The sequence below is a fragment of the Acinonyx jubatus genome, chromosome A3, assembly GCF_027475565.1.
Source record: "Acinonyx jubatus isolate Ajub_Pintada_27869175 chromosome A3, VMU_Ajub_asm_v1.0, whole genome shotgun sequence".
Lineage (NCBI taxonomy): Eukaryota > Metazoa > Chordata > Mammalia > Carnivora > Felidae > Acinonyx > Acinonyx jubatus.
Genome location: NC_069388.1, coordinates 5,780,443 through 5,803,383, shown reverse-complemented (window position 1 = coordinate 5,803,383; position 22,941 = coordinate 5,780,443). Strand labels below are relative to the sequence as shown.

The 22,941-nt window shown below is 51.2% G+C and overlaps 1 protein-coding gene across 2 annotated transcripts; it reads left to right on the top strand.

The window, feature by feature from the left end:
- The first annotated feature begins 701 nt into the window (after positions 1–701).
- Positions 702–22,356, top strand: RAE1 (ribonucleic acid export 1). Of its 2 annotated transcripts, XM_027046520.2 has the most exons (13): positions 702–899; positions 1,337–1,371; positions 3,089–3,185; positions 3,749–3,853; positions 5,898–5,990; positions 11,516–11,602; positions 12,351–12,437; positions 12,563–12,634; positions 13,619–13,726; positions 17,320–17,426; positions 17,508–17,583; positions 18,141–18,335; positions 21,918–22,356. In XM_027046520.2, exons 3-13 carry the CDS (start codon positions 3,096–3,098, stop codon positions 22,002–22,004), a joined length of 1,107 nt encoding a protein of 368 aa, XP_026902321.1. In that variant the 5' UTR covers positions 702–899; positions 1,337–1,371; positions 3,089–3,095; the 3' UTR covers positions 22,005–22,356. The 2 variants fall into 2 exon arrangements, with proteins under 2 accessions (XP_026902321.1, XP_026902320.1); XM_027046519.2 differs by lacking the exon at positions 1,337–1,371.
- The last annotated feature ends 585 nt before the right edge of the window (positions 22,357–22,941 follow it).

Here is a 22,941-nt window from a genome sequence, read left to right as displayed (position 1 = left end):
ATAAAAAGGTCTTGTGGGTCTGAAAGTCCCCTGCAGATATTAAGGCTCCTGGTTCACAGACCACACTGAATAGCAAAGGAGAAGGTTCAGTGTATGTCCCACAGAGTCAGGAGATCCCTCTCTCTTCCTTCAGAAATTCAGCCACCAGCTGAAATCTTTGGAGTTGGCACGCGTCCATGTGTGTGTCCTAACAACCCCTTAGCATTCTTATGGAATCTTACGCTTCGCAAAAGTCTTTCATGTGTGTTACTTCACTCGATCCCAATTAAGAACTTCCCTGAAGTCAGGCATCGTTATGCCAATTTTACAAAAGGAAACTGAGGCCCCAAGAGCCCCGGACGGCAGACAGGAGGCCAGGGCAGGGCCCCAGGCTGGCGGACTTCACCGCAGCCCGAGGCAGCATTCCATCAGCTTCTCCGAGGATGGCCTTGGGCTTGAATTGGCGGCAATCAGAATTCTGCTAGACATTTAATTCTCGAGAGAAAATACTATCCTCCGTGGGCGGGAGCGGTAGCGGCGAATTTATTAAAACAGTTGCTTGGCAACTTGCAGCCTGGCCACACCAACTTACGACCAATCCGCAAATTGCTGGCACGGGGACTGCTTCTCGGCGTCAATAACGCTTCTGCGCATGCGTCATCGTCTCGCGAGAGGGGGTGGGGGAAGGCTTTTTCTTTCTTCGCTGCCTTCCGGGCGGCACAGGAAGTGGCCCCGGGGCGCAGGCGCAGTGGCTCCGCGGTAATTGGGGCAGTTTCCTCCACCAGCGTGAGGGTGTTTCGGCCTTTGGGTTTTCTGTTCGCGCCACCTCGCCTTCGCCTCCTCCTCGCCCGGGTGGGCTCGCAGGCCCCCGAGTTCCTCCCGCTCCCCGCCACCTGCCCCCCCGCCGCGGCGCGACTCAGGTAGGCCCCGTGCCGCCTCCCTCGCTCCCCGCGGCCATGGCGCCTCCGAGGCCGGGTCCCCCGGCGGAGTGAGCCCCGCAGCGAGGTGCCGGGGCGCGAGCCGGCCGGTTAGCGGGCTTCGTTACCGGCCCCTGGGAGGGACGCCAGAGCTGGAAGGGGCCTCGGAGTCATCTCGGGTCTAACCCCCTCGTCCTTCTTGTGGGGAAACTGAGGCACTGGGAAGGGTCGCGGAGTTGATGGCAGCGTCTGTCGCCTCTACCCTCCCCGGTTACAGGTCTGGCTTATCAGATGCATGCTACCTCCTCGGAGGAGCCTTCCCCGACCAGGGTAGAGGGGCATCCATCCCCTTTAGTCTTCTCCCGCTTTAACCTCTCTTCGTTGCACTGACCACTGTCTGAAACTGATCTGTCTCTTTGTTTCCGGCCTTCTCTGCCAAGTGTTTGCTGTACACACGGAGACACGCGTCCCCCAGGCAAGTATCTGTGCGGTCGCAGCCGCCGTGCCCAAGGCACTGTGCTGAGGGTCAGGCGTGTGCCAGGGAAGAATCCAGACAGCCCTCTGTCCTCCCGGAGCTGACCTTCTCTTGGGGAAGAGCCTGGTTGCAAACAGTGTCAGATCCTGACAGGTGCCGTCCAGAAAACAGGGTGATGTCCGAGGTTGGAGATGTCAGATGAGGAAAACAGGGACGCCTCTGAGGAGGTGACCTTTTGGCAACAGACGGGTCTAGCGGCCTTCTACTGTAACCCTTTTAAAGCGGACCTTTTCGATGGGTTTGGGAAGTTGCCTACGGTTGTGTCAACATCACCACAGTCCAGTTTTAGAACGTTTCCATCGCCCCCCAAAAGTGCTCGGGAGACTGCTTTTGAATTGGGGGTCTGAAGATTCAGCCTGAGACGTCGGGAGGATGGGGGAGGGCGAGTCACCCCAGGCGGAAGGAACAGGTAGCAGCAATGTTCCAAGGCCGGGTGGACCTTGCTGTGTCCACGCGCAGGAAGGGCGTCAGCAGAGCCAGCCTGGCTGGAACGCAGCGGGTGGCGCAGGCGGGGAGGTGCGGTTGAGTTGTACGCGGGTCCTCCGAGCTTGAGGGGTCCCAGCGTCCTGTATGACACGCGGTCCACGTAGCCTGGTTAATGCTTGCATGACCCCTGCTCCTTCCCCGGGTTCCACGTGGCAGAAACGTTCTCTCCCAACTTGAGAGCTGCAGAGAGGGAAGGAACAGAGAATTTTCAGGCGCCGTGCGTGTGTGCATGCGACCTCCCTTGTTTTTCGTGATTCTGTGAAGTGGGCATTCGTGGCTCTGTTTTCGGGGATGAGAAAATCGAGGCTAAGTCACCTGCCCCAAGCCGTGTAGCCACTGGTTCCTGGACTCTGCCTGCAGAAGCCTTGTTATTCCTTTGTTCTCATGCAGTGAGCTGGCGTTGCCCGGGCACTGCTCACATTTAACGTCCTCTCACAGAGTTGTTCTCAGATGCCGATGGGATCATAGCCGTTGCTTTGACCGAGTCGCTGGGCGCCCACTTGCTTCATGAGGTCGGGAAGCCCAGGTGCCTTTCCAGAATCCCTAGCGGTCTCCCCATTCTGTGTTGTCCAGGATGTAATACCAGACCTTTGGGTACTCGAGCAGACCCGATGGAGTACTGTTTAAAACTTCTTGTACGGAGAAGTTGCTGAACTTTGCCGGGACTGGTTGCTTGTCTTAGTGACTTCGTTCGGAGATGCCGACCTAAAGCAGCGTAGAAGTTAGTAAGAAGACAGGAAACTCCCACTGAGTGGTGACCTGAAGAGTGGGGCCTTTTGCTGGTTCACTGTTGTGTTCCTGGTGCCAAGGGCAGCGTCTCAAACTATGTAAAACATGGGTGAATTTATTTTCTGGCTGGTGACTGAAAAGCACTCGGCCGTAGTGTCTTGGTTTACTAACGGTGGCAAACGTGCGAGGGACACGGGGAAGCTGGCTGTGCGGTGTGTGGGAACTCTGTCTTGACAATTCCCTGTAAGTCAAAAACAGTCCTAAAGTAGAAAGTTCATCTTTAAAAAGTACCTGCTTATCACATGTTCAGATGTCTTGAGAAGAGAGAAACTCATTTAGAGTCTTCTTTTTTTTCTGTGGCTGAATTAGCTTTAAGTTAGCTCTCAGTGATCTTGATTCCTGAAGAAAGGACCCGTCCTTAACGTTTTCCGTTACTTTTCAGGGCCAAAATGAGTCTGTTCGGAACAACCTCGGGTTTCGGAACCAGTGGGACCAGCATGTTTGGCAGCACAAGCACAGATAACCACAACCCCATGAAGGTACCTCGGAAAGCTTCACGGCACTTGGAGGAAATCACGCGCCAGGGCCTCCCCGAGTGAGAGACACTGAAGTGGTGTGGGAGCCTCCTTTGGGGCGAAAGCTCTGAAACTCTGTCGAGCCCACTTTCTCCAACTCGGGAGCACGGCAGCTGTGTCCACTGCCCGAGTGTCCTGGGCACCCTAACTTTCCCCATCTCTTAAGTCACCGTGGTGCTTGTTAAAACTGTGGGTTCCCAGGGCCCAGCCCACGACTGTTGAGTTAGAATTTCCTTTGGGGTGGGGACAGGCGATGACTTTGATCAAGCACTTTGAGGCCACAGTGAACCAGTGGGCCGTCGCTTGGAAGATATCATGATGGGCATTTCATAGAGAGTGCTGGGTCTGGTCCCTCCCATCTATGCTGGTCCTTCCCGTAGCTTCCCCTTTGGGATCAAAGTAAGAGAGGTACAGTTCATTTAGTTCTTGAACACAAGGAAAGTCTACCCTGAGCGCTTAGTGAGAAAGAAAACAATTTTGAATGAAATTAATGATGCATACTTTGTAACACTGACTTTTTCCCCCAGGATATTGAAGTAACATCGTCTCCTGATGATAGCATTGGTTGTCTATCTTTTAGCCCACCAACCTTGCCCGGGAACTTTCTTATTGCAGGATCGTGGGCTAATGATGTAAGTGCTCCTTACGTGCATGTTCTAGAAGTCCTCTCTCTTTGTATGGACAGAGTTAGCTTTCCTTTTGGCTCCGTTCTTTCCCAAGTGAATGAAGTGAATGAAGAAAGAAATCGGTTAGAGGGTGTGACCCTTCTGAGTGCACTGACATCATTTGTTACCCTGATTTTTGTTAAGAAAGCGTGATCATAGGCATCACTCAAAACTTCCTCCTCTGGGGGGGCCTGGCCGACTCAGTCAGTGGAGCACATGTCTCTTAATCTCAGGGTTGTGAGCTCCAGCCCCGCGTTGGGTGTGGAGATTACTTTACATACGTACATATACATACGTACGTACATACATACGACCTTAAAAAAATTTCCTACCTTAGTTCAGTAACTTGACGTGGATTCCCAGATCCAATGTAGTATCATTGAGAATGACTGTTATCCGTGGTAGTATACATAAATTTCTTTTCTTATCCTGAAACGTTCTTAAGGCACACGTTAAACTTGTTTAACTTCGGGCAAAGCACAGATCGTGCTTAGGTGTTACGCTTAGCCTGTGGCGTACAAGAAGAAAGGCAAAAAAATCACAGTACACAGAAAGATAAAAACTCTGGTAGAAAAATAAGCAAAGGATGTGAAGAGGCACTTCACAGAGGGAGTGCAGGTGGCCCCTTGGTGTGGACTGGAGCTATCCGGCCACACCCCTGAGCAGATGAATTCAGACTTAGGTGATAGACTCCGTCACGTTACCGAAAATTAAAAGCAGAAAAGCGTAACGGTTGGTCTCGGCAAAGATAAGCCGAAACCATACATGTACCACTGCTGAGTGTGTAGATTGCTACGGGGCTCCTGGAAGGTAATCGGCCATACCTGTGAGAAATCCTTAAGTTTGTACGTTGCATCTTAGTGATTCCACTGTGGGGCATGAGGAACGTCCCCAGGCTGTCTCTTGCAGACTCTCCAGCAGTCTCTTCACTGTCCTGCCCGTCTTATGAAGCAGCTCGTGAGCTCAGGAGTAGAATAACTGGCCCAGGGCCCACATGTAAGGGAGGAGCGAGGCGGGGCTGCCGACCCTCGCAATATGGCCCAGGGTCTAGACTCCTGGCCGCTCCCCGATACTGCCTCATTTTAAGAAGTCTCCGTGCTGGTCCGCTAATAATGGTATTCTGTGGTATGTTTGTACGCTGGGTTGCCATTTTAAGGTTTTGGAAAAGATTTTTCGGCAGCAGGGAGGCAGTGGGGCTGCAGGGGGATGAAGAGAGGAGAACAGCAAGGGGAGGAAGGTAGCCATGGCGGAGCAGGTTTGGTTTCTACATGTAGCTTCTGGAAAGACTTCAAATGAGTCACTAAAAAACGTCAGAAGAGCGCGTAATGGCAACTAACGATGCAGGGAGAAAAGTGCTGACGAGAGTGAAGGTACTCTGTAATCTAGTTTCTTTTCGTTTCTTTTTTTTTATATATATATATTTTTGTAACGTTTTATTTTTATTTTTGAGACACAGAGAGACAGAGCATGAACGGGGGAGGGGCAGAGAGAGAGGGAGACACGGAATCGGAAGCAGGCTCTGAGCCATCAGCCCAGAGCCCAGAGCTAGAACTCACGGACCGCGAGATCGTGACCTGAGCTGAAGTCGGACGCTTCACCGACTGAGCCACCCAGGCGCCCCTGTAATCTAGTTTCTTGAAGACAACGTGTGCATAGAAAGACAGCACAGCAAACATTTTTTTTTTTTTTTTTTTAATGTTTATTTTGAGAGAGCACAAGCTGGGGCGGGGCAGAGAGAGAGAATCCCAAGCAGGCTCTGCACTGTCAGCACAGAGCCCGACTCCGGGCTTGATCCTGCGAACCATGAAATCGTGACCTGAGCCAAAATAGACAGTCAGATGCTTAACCGAGTAAGCTACCCAGGCCCCCGTCAGTCGCTTTGTTGTTAAAGTTAATGAGGTTGATAGGAGACGTTTCTGTATGCGTAAGTTGCCCCCATTCCTTATCAGGTGTTTACTGCGTGCAGTGTGTCTTGGCTTGCTGTTTGTGTTCATTTGTCGTATCGCTACAGGTTCGCTGCTGGGAAGTTCAAGATAGCGGACAGACGATCCCAAAAGCCCAGCAGATGCATACGGGGCCGGTGTTAGATGTCTGCTGGAGTGATGTGAGTCTCATTCAAGTTTTCGTGTTTTCTGCAGCGTAAAATCGTGTGTAATCCAGAGTTTGTGTTTCAACTTTTATATAACCCAGACCACAAATAGCGGGTACTGTACACATTGTTGGAAATTCTGAGTTTCTGAATGCGTTGATGTTCCTAAGGGGGTCCGTTAACGTTAACTTTAGTTAATCTGAAAGCTTTTCTTGCATAAAAACTTCATTATTTTAGGGGTGCCTGGGTGGCTCAGTTGGTTGAGTGTCCGACTTCAGCTCGGTTCATGATCTCGCGGTCTGTGAGTTCGAGGCCTGCGTTGGGCTCTGTGCTGACAGCCCGGAGCCCGGAGCCTGCTTCCAATTCTGTGTCTCCCTTTCTCTCTGCCCCTCCCCTGTTCGCACTGTCTCTGTCTGTCTCTTTCAGAGGTAAATAAACATTTTAAAAAATTAAAAAAACAAAAACACAACTTCATCATTTTATTGACACGTTACCTTGGTCAAAGGATTAAATAATTTCTGGAAACCTTTTTTACCTTTATGCCATAAATTTATGTTGTTTTAAAATTAGAAATTTAGTATCTCAGAAAATAAATGCTAGAGAAAAAAAAATAATCTTTTTCTATTAACAGACATGTGAAGTCTTTTTTAGGGTTTTAGAATTCTGTTTTTCCTTCCGAATCTTGAACATCAGTCATATAAACAAATATGTCCAAGTTAATGTGGCTCTGAGCTTCTGCTGTGGATTGGGGAGAGTCTAAATGGAGAGATCTTTCACAAGGCCCAGCAGAGAAGGGAAGGTGGGTGTGGTGGGCCGCAGCTGTGGAGAGGCCGGTCCCCTGGGGAGAGGAGGGGCTGGGGCACTGACAGCTCAGCCTTTCTCTCCCGCCACCGCTGTGGCCCAGTTGGCTGAGCCCAGCGGAGGCAAGAAAACAGGGGCCTGACTGACGGGCACACGGATGTACCCCCATGCGGGGGAGGCTAGGCCTTCCGGCCCTTCCCAGGCCTTCTGTGTCATTTGTTCGGTCAGATTCATTAGGCATGATTTGCAGACGATGAAACGGAACCTTTTTAGCGTGTAATTCTGTCAGTTTTTGAGGCTGCAGAGACTTGTGGTCGAAACACAGAACATCAGCCCCCAGAATCCCCCCCCGCCCTTGTGTGGGCACGTCCTCCTCCGATCCCAGCCCCTGGAAACCACTGGTGTGGTTTTGGTGCCCGTGGCTCTCCCCGTGCCGGGTCGCGCAGACAGCCCCACCCCGCGGTGCCCCTTCACTCCGCGTGGTGCCTTTGAGCCCCGTGCAGGTGGTCGTGCCAGTGGTATGGCCCACTGCGTGGCCGGGTCATCGTTTGCTCACCCAGCCACCAGGAGAAGGACGTTTGGGTTGTTGCCCATTTTGGTCAGGAATCAGGCTGCTGTAAACACTTGGGTCCTGGAATTGCCACGAACAAAAGTTTTCATTTCTCCTGGGTAGATAATGGATTACTGGGTCGTATGGTGAGTATATGTTTAACTATGAGAAATTGCCAATTACTCCTGTTTTATGTGGTCATTTTTAAATGACGTGATCTTACTTAGTTTCTAACTAGGAAAGGAGTCTGCTACTCATCAATATTTCGGGATGGTTCAGGAGCCAGAGTTGCTCCTGTTTTCATCATTAACTGTGATGGTCTTCTCTGAGCATTTTAGTCATCTGAAGGTGTTTTCTTGACATACCTGATTGGATTAGTATGAGACTGATAATAGATCTGTGAAAACAATTTGAAAAGATGCATTTTTTACAGATACAACTTGTTTTTTTTTTTAAGTTTGTTTTGAGAGAGAGAAAGAGAGAGAGTGAGCACACGTGCAGGGGAGGGGCAGAGAAGAACAGAATCCCAGGGAAGGGGGGGTGGCGCCTGAGTGGCTCAGTCGGTTGAGTGTCTGGCTCAGGTCATGATCTAACGGTTTCATGAGTTTGAGCCCCATGAGTTCACGCCCCGCATTGGTCTCTCTGCTGTTGGCCTGTCAGCTCAGAGCCCCCTTGGGATCCTCTGTCCCCCTCTCTGCCCCTCCCCTGCTCACACACATGCTCTTTCTCTCCAAAAAAAAAAAAAAAAAAACGAAAACTCAGGCAGGCTGTGCGGTGTCTGCACAGAGCCTGACGTGGGGCTCGAGCTCATGAACTGTGAGATCGTGACCTGAACTGAAATCACGAGTCTGACACTAAACCCACTGAGCCACCCAGGGGCCCCACAACTTACTTTTAATTTGCACGTGGAAAAGTAATAACTTGAGTAAATTTAAAATACTTGATTTATTTTGCCTGTCTTTTTTTCTGATTTGGTGATGGATCAGAATGTAAAGTTTCTTATAAACTAGGTAAGAAGTAAAATGAACTGGTAGAGGATGTATTGAGTGGCTTCGGGATATATAAAAACGAGAACAGCTTATTTCCTTTCTCCCGAGTTGTGCGTCATCTGCTGGAGGGATCGAGCACCGTAACGAAGGGTTCTGAGTTCCGAGAAGGTGTGCTGGTGCTGGGTAGTGGGGAACACAGAAAGCAACTGTAAATTTTGGGGAGGGTGCCATGAAGGCTTCACTGAAGAGACAAGAGTTAGAGAAACGAACTGCACACAGGCCTCTAGTTTTTTGAGCGTTGTGTCATCCAGTCCAGGCCTAGGTTCAAATTTGGGCTCTACTCTTCAGTGTTTTCAGTTTGGCAGGTTACCTGATCTCTCCATCTGTTTCCTCGTTTGTAAAATGAAGGTGATAATAATTACGACGGGTCATATTTAATTCAGCAAATAACTATCAGGCTCCTCTAGTAAGCTAAAGCCCTGGGGATAGAGTGGAAAACAAAGTAGGCCAGGTAGGCAAATACCGTATTCATGGAATTTCTGGTCTCTTAGGACAGACCTGTAGAAACAAGTAAGAATGCCAGGTGGCAGAACTTGTGACCGCTAGACCACACGTACGTAAAGCGATGGGCACGGTGTTAGAGGACAGGCTTGCCTGAGGGAACATAGTGAGTGGCCGAGTCTAGGCCCAGATCCAGACCTTCCTGGCTCCAGAGCCCATGTGCTTGACCGCCTTCCTCATAGGCCTACAGGAAGGGAAATGGGCCAGCGTGGGAAGAGCGTCCGGGAGAGGAAGCCGCGTACATAACGGCACGGAAGCACGAAAGAGCCAGAGCGACCGTGGAGGCATAAAAACCAAACTTGGCGAAGATGATTCTTTGCCCTCTGAGGACATTTTCGCTCCGTGGCCGTAGCAGCGTGGAGAGCAGCTGGGTGGAGAGCACAGGGCCGGGAACACGAGTGCTGTCGTCTGCCCCGCCTTCAGGTAGATTAGCCTCGAGTTCGGTGCGCCCACTGGGCCCTTGTGTGCCGCTGCCGTGTGGTGCTGGTCACGGCTGGTAGGACGGGCGTTGCCGGTGCGATGGAGAGGCTGGCGCATCCCTCGGTCTGGGGGTGGCCATCGCATGCGTTGGTGTCTTTCTGAGGGTTTACAGAGTGAGCCTTCCGAGGTCACCGACACAGGCAGGTTGTATCTTGTCTTTCAGTTGCAGAACTGGTGACTTTCTATGGGAAGAAACTTTTGCTGGGGAAGGATGGCAGTAAATCTTGGAGCTTTGGAACCAGAAATGACATAATCTGGGTCACTGGTCAGCAGACTGTGGCCCGTTGCCTATTTTGGGGAATAAAGTTTATTGGAACATAGCTACACTCCCTCATGTACATAGTGTGTATGGCTGCCTTCAAGTGTAACACTTCAGGAGTTGGAACGGAGACCTATAAAGACGAAAATTCACTAAATAAATGGCCCTTTAAGAAAGAAATTTGTGGGGCACCTGGGTGGCTCAGTCAGTTGGGCGTCCGACTTCAGCTCAGGTCATGATCTTGCAGTCTGTGAGTTCAAGCCCCACGTCGGGCTCTGTGCTGACAGAGCCCGGAGCCCGTTCGGATTCTGTGTCTCCCTCGGTCTCCGCCCCTCTCCTGCTCTCACTGTGTGTCTCTCTCTCTCTCTCTCTCTCTCAAAAGTAAAATAGAAACATTAAAAAAAATTGTTTTTTAAAGAAAAAAATTTGCCAACCGCTGGTCTAGAACTTTCCATTTAGTACTTTTTAAAACTTATCTGTGCTTCTTCGTATTTGACCTAATTTATGAGTTCTGTATTTGAATTTTTTTAAATGTTTGTTTATTTTTGAGAGAGAGAGGCACAGAGCGTGAGTTGGGGAAAGGTAGAGAGAGAGGGAGACACAGAATCTGAAGTGGGTTCCAGGCTCTGAGCTGTCAGCACAGAGCCCGACACCGGGTTCGAAGTCCCGAACCGTGAGATCCTGACCTGAGCCGAAGTCAGACACTTAACCGACTAGGCCACCCAGGCATCCCTGTATTTGAATATTTTTAAAATCACCACACCATGATTGCTAATTTTTTAAGCTGTTCTATAGTTTACATAGGACCAGTGATTTTTGCAAATTAGCGTAAGGGCACCTGGGTGGCTCAGTCAGTTAAACGTACCAACTTCGGCTCAGGTCAGGATCTCACGGTTCGTGACTTCGAACCCCGTGTCGGGCTCTGTGCTGACAACTCAGAGCTTGGAACCCACTTTGGATTCTGTGTCTCCTTCTCTGTCTGCGCCCCACCCCCCTCCCGACATGTGCTCACTCTCACTCTCTCATAAATAAATAAACATTAAAGAAATTTAAAGAATAAAAATTAGTGTAGTCTTATGGTGTGCACTTCAGAATGTTATTGGATACATAGGCGAACAAATGTGTAATGATTATGGATATGTACATGTGTCTACATAGAGAGATACCGTAAATGTGTTTACCATTGGTGATTCTAGCTGAAGGGTTTACGGATGTTCATGGTTTTATTCCTGCAACTTTTGTGAGGGCTTGAAATTCATTTAAAGAAAAAAAAACAGCTTAAAATTAATCAAAACAAGAAAAAAGGTATAAACGTCCCCTGGTAATACACACAGATGGAGGATATCCAAAAACTACTCCCAGAGGGTAGTGAGTGGCCCATAAGGAAGGAGCCAGGTCAGGGGTGGGAGACCTCATCTTCCCTGTATAACTTCAAGTGCTATTTGGATGGTTTTCATCCTGTTTATGTGGTATTTCTTAGAAAAATAAATCAGTAATAAAGAAATGAAGCTAAAACACGTTTTGGGTATGACAGCGTAGTTTATAATATACTAGCCCCCAGATAATTAGAAAAATAAAAATTGCAGGGGCACCTGGTGGCTCAGTCGGTTAAGCCTCCGACTTCGACTCAGGTCATGATCTCATGGTCCTTGAGCTTGAACCCCACGTCGGGCGCTGTGCTGATCGCTTAGCGCCTGGAGCCTGCTTTGGATTCTGTGTCTCCCTCTCTCTCTGCCCCTCCCCACTTGTGCTCTTTCTCTTTCCCTCTCTCTCTCAAAAATAAACATTTAAAAAATTTTTTAAAAATTGCAAAATTAAATCTGCCTCAATATGATCAACTTAATATACAGATAGAAATTTTATTTTTTTCCAATGACAAATTTTCTCCACCTTCTTTTAGGATGGGAGCAAAGTATTTACAGCATCATGTGATAAAACTGCCAAAATGTGGGACCTCAACAGTAATCAAGCAATACAGATTGCACAGGTAATAAACGCCGTCCACAAAAGGCTGGTGCCCGTGGGCCTCGACATTCACGTATCTGACATTCTGACACCCGCGTGCGGCTTGCCTTTTCCCAACTGTATTTGGATACTCGTTCGTTCGACAAGTATTTATTGAATGCCTGCTGTATCCCAGGCACTTTCCGTAGGGGTAGAGACACGGCAGCGAGCAAGAAAGACACTTGCACACGCCCGTGGAGCTGTTAGCCTGCTCGGGGACAGCAGGCACGCTCTTGTGGAAAGACTGCTAAGGCAGGAGTAACGGAGGCAAGAGGGCCAAGAACCAGAGGGTCTGACCTGTTTGAGAAGGGCCCCTTGACGTGGAAACGTTTTCAGAAAGGCATCGCATACTCCGAGATCACGGGGCTGTGTGACTGTGCCAGAAGCATCTCCTTGATTTCTTGATTCATAGCACCTTAGTATAAACAAGAGTGGCGGAGCCCTACTCGTCATTTCTGAACGCCTCCCTGGGAAGGGGCTTGCTTTACTCTCACGTGCTCGCTAATTAGGGGGAAAATAATAAAACTGACATTTGTCAGAATGGTAAGTAGATATAAGTTCTCGGGCTAAATTGGATGTCACGGTCATTGGGAAAGGCTTGGATATCCTTTGGTGTTTGTCTGGTACGACCTTGATATTTAAGTTCATTCCTTCTCTTTGAGTTTCCAGAACTGAGGCCGTTCGGCACATGGTTACATTTATCTTGATCTGTTCTGATTTTGTTTCGAAAGCATGACGCTCCTGTTAAGACCATCCATTGGATCAAAGCTCCAAACTACAGCTGTGTGATGACTGGCAGCTGGGATAAGACTTTGAAGGTATGATTATGCCATTGAGGGGACTGCATGGCCTGACCAGGATGGACATTTACTTCTCATGCTGTTTGCACTAAAGCTCTGAATGGTCAGTTACTGGCTTTTTGTTGTTTTTTTCTTCCTTCTAGTTTTGGGATACACGATCATCAAATCCCATGATGGTTTTGCAACTCCCTGAAAGATGTTACTGCGCCGATGTGGTGAGGAATTTCTGACTTAATATGTATCCTTTTAAGAGAAATACAAAACTTGATGACGTCTTGCAATTAGAGGATAATGTAAAAATCCCTCGAATTTTAATAATAAGTTCCCAGAGGATGTAGTTCAGACCTCCTGTCGTCTTGAATCAGGAGATTTTTGTGCTGGATTTGTTCCAAAATTACCGAATCCTGCTGCCGGGGTTTTTTTTTGCCACTTGTTTTTTGAACATACGCAGGAAGCCACGTGCCATCAGGCTGTAACATTTTTTGGTTGCTGTAGAAAAACTGGCAACAACTTTGTGGTGTGGCACCGGATCTTTGGGGACCGTGAGTGGAAGAGAAACCGAAGAACTTTCTCTGTCCATCTGGTTATAAGTCTTAAAGTTTTGTGCGAACTACCAGTAATCGCACTTTTAGGAATTTATTGTGAGAAAAATGACGCAGATGGGTTTTGTTTTGTGTAACATGACGAAACCTTGGATGTGACCTAATGGGCCAACAGGACCAGGGAGATTAAACGAACCTGGTGCTGTGTTTGTTTGAGGGAATATTGCACAGTCACCAGTAGCGTTCTCGGAACACACACCTCGAGTGAAGGATCCAGATTATGCAGGAACATACGTACATGCCTATATGTGCGTAATGCTCAAAGAAACACCGGAGTAAACACACTGTGATAGTGACAACAGCTGTCATCTGAAGGTATGGTGTAGGTGACTTTGATTTCTCCTCTCTTCCTCAGTGTACTTTTCAAATGATTGTATTTTATAGTTTTTAAAAAACGAGCCTTTTAAAAACGGATGTTCTACTTGCAGATACGGTTTCTGTAGATTTTCATGAAACATGTTGATACCAGTGGTCTTTTTTAAATTAAAAAAAATTCACTTACTTTTGTGACTCTGAAAGAATTTTGATCTAATAGTTCTGTGTAAAAAAACCACAGTCCTTCATTTTAAGCACGCCCCTGCCTCCTCCATTCCCTAGATCTACCCTATGGCCGTGGTGGCGACTGCAGAGAGGGGACTGATCGTCTACCAGTTAGAGAATCAGCCCTCCGAATTCAGGAGGATAGAATCCCCGCTGAAACATCAGGTGAGTCGCGTGACCAGGACGCACGTACTTACGAGCCTGTGTCACACCTCACTGCACACGATTGGGATACAGTTGTGCTTCCAAACACCTGTAAGCATTTTCTTTTTTTTTTAAAGTTTGTTTATTTAAAGTGCTTAGAGTTTATTTCTTTGGGCAGAAAGTGAGCGTGAGCAGGGGAGGGGCAGAGAGAGGGAGAGAGAGAATCCCAAGCAGGAGCTGTCAACACAGACCCGGATGCAGGGCTTGAACTCCCAGATCATGAGCTCGTGACCTGAGCCGAGATGAAGAGTCGGATGCCTAACCAACTGAGCCACGCAGGTGCCCCGGCAAGTAGTTTCAAAGGGGGTGAAGTTGAGGATATAAGCAAGTATTTAGTGAGTAACTGCTGTCCATCCCTGGACAAGCCAGACTTCTCTGTCCTCTCCAGACGTGCCCCGGACAGCTGGATGCTACGGAATCAGATCGCATACCCCCGCGGACTGGTTCCGTCGTGGGCATCGCTCCCAGCCTCTGCTGTGCCTTCATCCCGCCCAGTTACCGGGTTTTTCTCGTCAGCTCACCTGCCACAGACTCTTAGATTTTCTTCACTTGAAACTCCTAGGCTCTCCCTCCCCTACCTTTGTCTCCGCACATCCATTCGGCTCCTGCTCAGAGAACATACGGACCAGCGGTGGGGAGCTTCTCTTCCTCCCGCTGAGTCTAGAAGTCTACCTGCGCCTGCACCTTGCCCCCACTTTCTCCCGCCAGTCAGGGGACGTGTGCCCCTTGGGAAGGCCCATCGTGTGGAGGGGGTCTGTGGAGCCTCGTGCTGGTGGTCCCCATCTCCTCCGGGGCGGGGGTTGTCTGGACTCCCACCCCCTCCTGATGTCACAACCGGCCCTGACATGTGCCCTAGTCTTCTTCACCCGAGAAAACACTCTTGGCCCACATCCTTTGGTCCCACCCGGACCCCTTTTTCCTCTGCAGTTAAGCATCTCACCTGCGCTTTCTTGGTTTCCTTACCTCCCACTCACTTCTCACCCGACTCCCTTGAGACTTCTGCCTCCGTGACTCCTCTGAAACAGCTTTTGGCTGGCCACCGAGGGCTTCCTCGTCAGTGATTCCGGTGGACGCTGACCAGCCGTCCTCTTCTGTCAGCCCAGCAGCACTCACCACTGTCCCTACATGTTCTCAAACGCCCTGTCCCTGTTCTCCGCGACGCCAGCCTCTTACCACCTGCCTCGCGGTTGCTGCTGCTGCTTCCTCACTGCTGCTTGCTGCGTGTCGGGTTCCCCGGGTGTCTGCCCTTGGCCGCGCTGCCTCCTCTCCTGAAGCAGGACCTCCTCTCCCCTCCCTGCTGTCATTTTGGTAAACCTTGTGGGCTGGGGACTCAGACCCCCCACAGACCTCGCCTCCGGGATGCCTGCAGGACACCCCCAGTCTGACAGCTCCTTGATGTGCCTCCCGACGTCTCCGCCCAACAGTATCCGTCACCAAACCCGGGACGACTTTCTGCAGATCTTTATTTGGGTGTTACCCCTCCTCAGGCTTCTCCCTGGCCGTTTTCCCCTAAACTGCGTGTGTGAGTGTGTGTATATACCTTAGAGATAAACGCGTGATGTGTTTCATGTGTTTCGTTTTGTGTTGCCCACTAGAATGTAAACTCAGTAAGAGCAGAGATTTCTCTTTGTCGCTGCTTCGTTCCCAGCTACAGCCCGGTCTGGTGGGTAGAAGGCTTCTGTAGATGTTTGCTGAGCAAAACAACCATCTTCACCTGCTCCCGCCCCCCCACCCCCAGCGTGTTCCTCCCCAGGTGCTCTGCATCTCATGAGACCCACCTGCTGTTGTCAATGCTGTGAATCGGAAAGGCATCCTTGATCTGCTCCCCCTCCTTTCCGCCTGTCCCCCTGATCCCCAGGTTCACTTCTGCAGGTGTTTTAGAATCTGTTCATTTTGTTCCTTCCCTCCCACCACATCTAATCCAAATCTCCTCGAATGACTGTAAGAGGTTCTGTCTGTGCCCTCCTTTGATCTGCTCTCCACGCGTGGGTTGGGGGGGCTCTTTCTTCTAGTGGCACGTCTGACTTTGCCCACACCTCTGCCGAAAAGCCAGCAGTGACTTCTCATTTCCCTTTGGATAAATCCCAGATTCCCTGACAAAACCTAGTCTGATCTGACTTTACTTCCTGCTTCTAGGCACCTTGGCCTTTCATTTGTTGAGGCACGCCATCAGCCTTTGCATAGGGCTGCTGTGTGGTTGTGTCCTTGTAGATGGTGCCCCCTAGAGGTGTGCAGTTCCTGGGCTCTGCGCTGAGCATGGGAGGCACAGCTTGACGAGCCATGGTTCCTGCTGACCTCTAAGAACTTACAGATTTTGTCTCTTTATATTAATTTTTTTTCTACTCGCAGAAGTAATGGGCTTTCTGTTCAAAAAAAGGCAAACGGTACAGAAATAGAACTAGCATGTGCTTTTCTGTTTACTTAGGAAATTTGTGCACTCTAATAAGTGTTACAACAACAGAAACTGCTCTTTACCATCATTCTTCTATGGCTTCGTCCCAGGCTCTGATGCTGCTCTCATGCCTCCCCAACCCCTCTAGGAAGAGGAAATGTCCAGTTTGGGGTGGGTGGGTGGGTCTCGGGGGTAGGCCAGGTTGTCACATCTAGGAGGAAGTGACGGGGTGCCTGATTGGCTCAGGCGGTTAAGCGTCTGACTCTTGATGTCGGTGCAGGTCACGATCTCACTGTTGGTGAGATAGAACCCTGCGTCAGACTCTGTGCTGACGGCGCGGAGCCTGCTTGGGATTCTCTCTCCCTCTCTCTCTCTCTCTCTCTCTCTCTCTCTCTCTCTCTCTCTCTGTCTCCTCCCTTCCTCCCCGCCACCCCCACTCGCCGGCATGCTCTTCTCTCAAGGTAGATGAAAGCATAGAAGGAGGCACGAAGACCCAGGCCCTGGTCCTCTGCCACGGGGGCTGGGTCCCGGGCTCTTTGGTGGGGTCTTCTATAGAGTCCAGGAGACCCTCTTTTGGGTCCCCAGACCCAGCATTAGATGGGGTGTGGTGTGTTGCTTCTGCATAGTGTGGTCACAGTTAGAAAGTGCTGGTCACGTCCCCTGTCCCACTCGGCCCTGGTTTCCCCTGTGGTTGCCGGGCAGACGCTGTTTCCCTCTTCTGCCTGGGGAAGCAGATTCAGAAGCATTGGGTGAGTCGCCGCAGGGAGCCCACCTGGTGGGGGGCTGTGGGTCAGAGACACGAGTGCGCCCCCCGCCCCACGATGGGGCGGCACTGGGGTAGGATGTGGTGGGGCTCCGAGGGTCACACCAACTGCGGGAGTGACAGGCCTTTGTGGCACCAGAGGCCGAGCGGCACCCGACGGAAGCACGCCGTCTGCGGTTTATCCACAAAGTCACGTGGCCGAGTACAAGTGGTTTCCCAAAAGGTGGACAGTGATGTTTACTGGAGGACGAGCAGTCACCTCTGTGTCATATTTGTATAATATGTTTCTGGTTCTTCTGAAACCCAAAAACGGTGAAAATTACTTATTTTCACTTAGTTACGAAATCTTGTCTTTTACATTGTGATAACATTCTCTTTTTCTGTCTCCACAAACGGTAGCATCGATGCGTGGCTATTTTCAAAGATAAACAGAACAAGCCGACTGGTTTCGCTCTGGGAAGTATCGAGGGGAGGGTTGCTATTCACTACATCAACCCCCCAAATCCGTAAGTGGGCTCAATTCGCTTGTGAATTTTCACTGGAGACTCTTTCAGAAAGGAAAACTCAGTTGGGCCTTTGCTTTTCAGTGCCAAAGACAACTTCACCTTCAAATGTCACCGCTCGAACGGAACCAATACCTCAGCTCCTCAGGACATCTACGCGGTATGTTTTTAGAAACTTTAACCTTGAGAACCTGTCTAGAAACTAGACTTGGAGGTGGGTGGCTGAGTCATTAGGGGTCACAGGCAGAGATAGATGAGTTACGCTGTAGGGCCCGGGTTTCTGTTTTTATGACACACTGTCTTTGCTCTCCGCCTGCTGCTTCGGGTGCAAGCTTCGGGCTCTCGCTTTGGGCTCTCAGGGCCATCCACCTCCTTTCGGGTGCTGGTAGGCAGTTGATTCGCTTAGCTAAAACTCAGAAATTGCTGTTTGCTGAGAAAGAAAAAGGCATTCCTGTGGGGTCCTCTCTGCAGTGTCAGTAGCCGCATACTTGTTGATTTTTGCTGACTTGTGTCCCTAACAAGAGGCGTGACTCAGTTCTGGGCTGGCCGTTGATTCTGGAAGCATGGCTAGTTTCTTCCGTGATCAGCGGGCAGCCGGCTCTCACAAAGTGACAGTCTGTACGTTTTGTTTCGTACGTGCAGCAGGAAGCACGTCCTGGTAGAGATGTGCTTTCTCCTCCGTCGTCCACTTCTCACTGTGCGTGTCAATCCCTTCAGGTAAACGGGATCGCATTCCATCCTGTTCACGGCACCCTTGCCACTGTGGGATCCGATGGCAGATTCAGCTTTTGGGACAAAGATGCCAGAACGAAGCTAAAAACTTCGGAACAGTTAGATCAGCCCATATCGGCCTGCTGCTTCAATCACAATGGGAACATATTTGCCTATGCTTCCAGCTACGACTGGTCAAAGGTGAGGATTCCCAGTCCTGCCCTGGGCTCTCTCGGGTGACAACGCCAGGCTGGAGGCGGAAGGCCCAGGCTCGAGCTGTGACTCTTCTCTGGACTCACTGGTGACCTTGGCAGGTCACCATCACGTCACCTCCAAGGGAAATGGCAGGCTTTCCTCGCCAGGTGTGCAGACCCCGTGAAGTCATACCTGTAGAGCCTTTCCCTGGGACCCTGCCCCTGGGCAGGGTCTGGTCCTCGTGAGCCCAGAAGCAGAGGGGAGCTGGAAGCCGCACGTCCTTCAGTGGTGGCTGGGGCGGTGGCCAGAGAGGAAGTGGTCATGCAGGGGGCAGGGGCCGCAGGGCCAGGTCACCGAGCCTTGGCTGGAGGCGTGGCTTTTTTGTGTATTATCTGGGGAGAGGGTTTAGGGGCTGACTGGATCGTGGCTGCGTTTTTGAGGCATCCCGGCGTAGTGGCAAAGGGACCTGACTCGGGTGCTTGAGTTCCGGGCCACTGGCTGATGTCTGCTGTCTCTCGGCCAGCCCACGGGCTTGCTTCTCAGCTGCTGGTTCTCCTGGATTGTTCGACCCTTGTCTCTCTCGTCCCCTCCCCCAGCAGCCTTTCCACCGTGTCTTCCCTCCCATCGGCACACGTGTCTGTCTGCTGGCCCGTCTCCTTCTGCCCTCCTGCCACCGCAGACAGGCACAGGACTCCCTCGAGCCACTCCATCCTCTTCTCCTCCCAGCGCCTTCTCTCCCTCCCCGCCAGCTCCTTTGTCCTCCAGCCAGGGGCCGTGCCAGCGCTCGCGGAGGAGCCGCGTTTCCCTTGACCCATAGACCCGTCGGAAGAGGTTAACGCCTGCAGCTTCTGTTGTTTTGGCCGCCTCCGGGATGCTGCCCCTCCTGGTCCGCTCTCAGCCTGACTGGTTCTGCTCGGGGTTCTCCACCGTAAACCAGTGACCCTTCGGTTTCTGACTTGATTCCTGAGCTCTTCCGGTATCATGGTCCCGACAGGATGTGTGTACCTGGTGCCCTAGGGTTCCTTCACTTTGGGAGAAGAGTCCTGCTGACTCCCACCCACGCATCCTTTATCCTCCAGGCCTGCTGCCTCTCCCGTGTCCAACCTCTGTGTCAGTCACCATCCGCTCTCTTGGGGCAGAGGTCTCGGTCTCAGCTTCGATCCTCTCTTTTTCTCAGAAGAGCTGGAAGTCACTGTCTCTGGCCGCCCTGCCTGCTCAGCACGTTGTTATTTTTTCTTGTAATTTTTAATTTTTTTTTAAGCTTAATTTATTTTGAGGGGGGAGAGCACGAGCGGGGTAGGGGCAGAGAAAGAGGGGGAGAGAGAATCCCGAGCAGGCACTGCACCGTCAGCACGGAGCCCGACGCAGGGCTTGATCCCACAAACCATGAGATTGTGACCTGAGCTGAAATCAAGAGTCGGACACTTAACCGACTGAGTCACCCAGGCGCCCTTCAGCACGTTATTTTCGATGCCTGCCCCGGCCTCTACAGATGTGCCCCCTGTGGCTGAGCGTTTGCTGATGCGGGCCGTGCAGCCGCCCTTTGGTTCTCGTCAGGCAGCTATACTGACGTGTCCCTGCAATGCAGTCGTCGTCGTGCGGAGTGATCAGTTTCAGCATCCGTATATATGCCCGTAAAGCCTTCACCCCAGTCGAGAGAGTGCTTTTATCACCCCCAGAAGTTTCCGTGTGCATTACTGGAATCGTTCTCCCCACACACAACCGGTGATCTGCTTTCTGTCTTTATAGATGAGTTTGCAGTTTCTAGAGCTTTATGTAAAAGGAGTCCTCCAGGGGCCCCTGTGTGGCTCAGTCCGTTAAGCGTCCGACTTCAGCTCAGGTCAGGATCTCATGGTCTGTGGGTTCGAGTCCCATGTCGGGCTCTGTGCTGACAGCTGGGAGCCTGGAGCCTGCTTCGGATTCGACGTCTTCCTGTCTGCCCCTCCCCCACTCACACAGTCTCTTATCTCGAAAGTAAATAAACAGTTAAAAAAAAAAAAGGAGTCCTACACCACACGCTTTTTTTTGCCTGGCATCTTTCACTCAGTGTGATGATTGTGGAATTCACGCATGGCGTGGAGCGTATCCCTCCCTGGTCCATCCTTTTCACTGTGTAGCAGCCCGTGGCACGACTGTGCCCGCGTGTCTGTCCATCCACCCGGGGAGCCACACGCTCCGTTTTGCAAAGTGTGCACTTCCGGTTCTGCCTGATTTGGTGTTGGAGCCAGGTGGTGGCCTGAGGCCTCGATTTCTCCGCGGGGCTCCGTGTGTCGCGGGCTTGGAAACATTGGTAGTGGAAGGAAGCGAGAAAGTTCATTGCCGTGAAAGCCGATCAGGGTGAGTTTGTCCGAACAGGTTGCGCCAGCTCGTGGCGCCCGCGGCGCCCGCGGCTTAAATCCTCGTTCTCGTTTGGAAGGAGTCGCTTTGGGAATTTCACCCTGTTCTGGTCTAAGGATTGTTGTCTCCGGGATGCGACCGTGCTCACTTACGATTAATACTCTCAGCTTGCTGCCCGAGTGTACCTGTCCAGAAGAGCTGCACCTTGCGTGTTACGATGAGAACGTATGGTCACCACTGAGCAAAGCTTCTAGACCCACCTCGGCACATCTGCCCAGGGACGAGCAAAAACCTGTCGTCACGGGGGAGGCAGAGGGCAGTCGGTATCCCTTCCCACCTCCCTGTTCCCATGCTTCTGGTCTCTGGAGTGCTGCCTTTCTGCCTTGCCCCGCCCCCATCATCTCCCTGAAACAGGTCTGTCACGTGTCTCTCTCTCTCTTTTTTTGTTTTTGGTTTATTTTTGAGAGAGAGCAAGCAAGCAGGGGAGGGGCAGAGAGAGAGGGAGACAGAATCCCAGGCAGGCTCCGCGCTGTCAGTACAGAGCCCGATGTGGGGCTCGAACTCACGAACCGTGAGATCACGACCTGAGCCAAAACCAAGAATCCGACGCTTAACCGACCGAGCCACCCGGGAGCCCCCCCGTATCACTCTTTATGCCACTTATGACTTTGGTGGCTGCTGTTCCTTTTCCCTGTGGGATAATGTTTAAAGCCCCCCTGTCTGCCCTTCCCAGCCCTTCAGAGTCCAGCCTGGTCCAGATTTTTCTGGCTCCCCCAGAGTCGTACCGATCTCCTTCCACCTCAGCACGGGCACGAGCAGACGCACTGACGGCCGTGCGTGCCGCCGCTTCTCTATGGGTCTGCGTGGGGAGGCTTGTCCCGGACCCTGCCCTCGTGCCCGGGAAGCCTCAGAGCAGACATCCGCTCTGCTTCAAGGCCTCAAGTCCAGGCCAGTGCTCCCCCGTCCTCCTGGGAGGCTCTGCTCCTCCCGTGGGCGGCCCTCCGGGCCTTGAAGTGGGGGTGGGCTGAAGAGTCTCCGTGCCGAAAATCCATAAAAGATGGTCCGTCCGAGGGGGACACCGGTTTCTGCTTAACGTTTGTTTGCCTTTTCTTTCTCGCCAGAAACCTGTTTTGTTCCCCCAGAGAGATTCTGTTTGATGCACGAAGCACAGGACCTGGCGTGTGCCGAGTGCCCACAAAATGCTAACTTTTGCTTTTTCATAATAAGCTTGTCGTGTCTTTTTCCCTTTAGGGACATGAATTTTATAATCCCCAAAAGAAAAATTACATCTTCCTGCGTAACGCAGCCGAAGAACTAAAACCCAGGAATAAGAAGTAGCGGCCGGAGACTTCTGGGCCGTCGGGAGTCATTCTCTCTCACTCTGCCTCGTCTTTGTACGAATTTGGGTCCCAGTTTTTGGTAGGTTGTCAGCCATGGATGTGGATTTCAACCCCTGGAGAAAACGATCATTGTTCAGCAGTCGGGAGCCCAGCCGGCCACGGCGACTGCCTGTCACAGGTCTGTGCTGTGGCCCTGAGGGGACTGAAGTCATTAGAGAAGTCAGCTTCCTGTGGGTGACTGCCAGGCATTTTTCAGCGCTTCGTTCAGCCACGTCTGTATTAGAGAACATTGGGGAACATTCTACGGACGCTGTTACTGTATTTTGTAATAAAATATTTTGAAGATTGCCTCCTAAGCTCCCTTTGTCTCTCTCTCCCCTGGCCTGCCCCCTAAGCTCTCACATGGTTGTCCTGCCCAGCATGATCATGGGTTTTGATTTGTGATGTGAGACGCCGTTGGGGGAGCAGCAGTCTTGCTGAGGAGGGCGGGAATCCTGAGCCGTGCGCGGGGGGCCGGCCGCTGCTTCTCCAAGCACCGGCTTCTTTCGTTCCGTCTTCCACGTCCCCGGTGTCGTTTGGCTCTGCGGGCGGACGTCCTGGTGGCTGGGACGGGGCCTGTTCCGCGTGCAGACCCAAGCGGGTGATGTTTGTGTGGCCCTCAAGTTAGGAGCGAGCCCCCTGCATGAGACGTGCGCTGAACTCCCGCCCAGTAACTTTTCAGGCGTGGCTTTTTAATTTTTATTTTATTTATTTCTCGTACTTGAAAATTCTTGGTTGGTAAGTATCTGAAATGAAATTCAACTTCGACATTTGACCTTTGAGTCCGTTGTTGTGTTCCTACCCTGCGATCCCAAATGCATCTTACGCTTTACTGTCTGGGACTGGGATGTAAACTGGCTTGCTGAGTTTGGAAATCTGGCTTTCGTGATATTGTA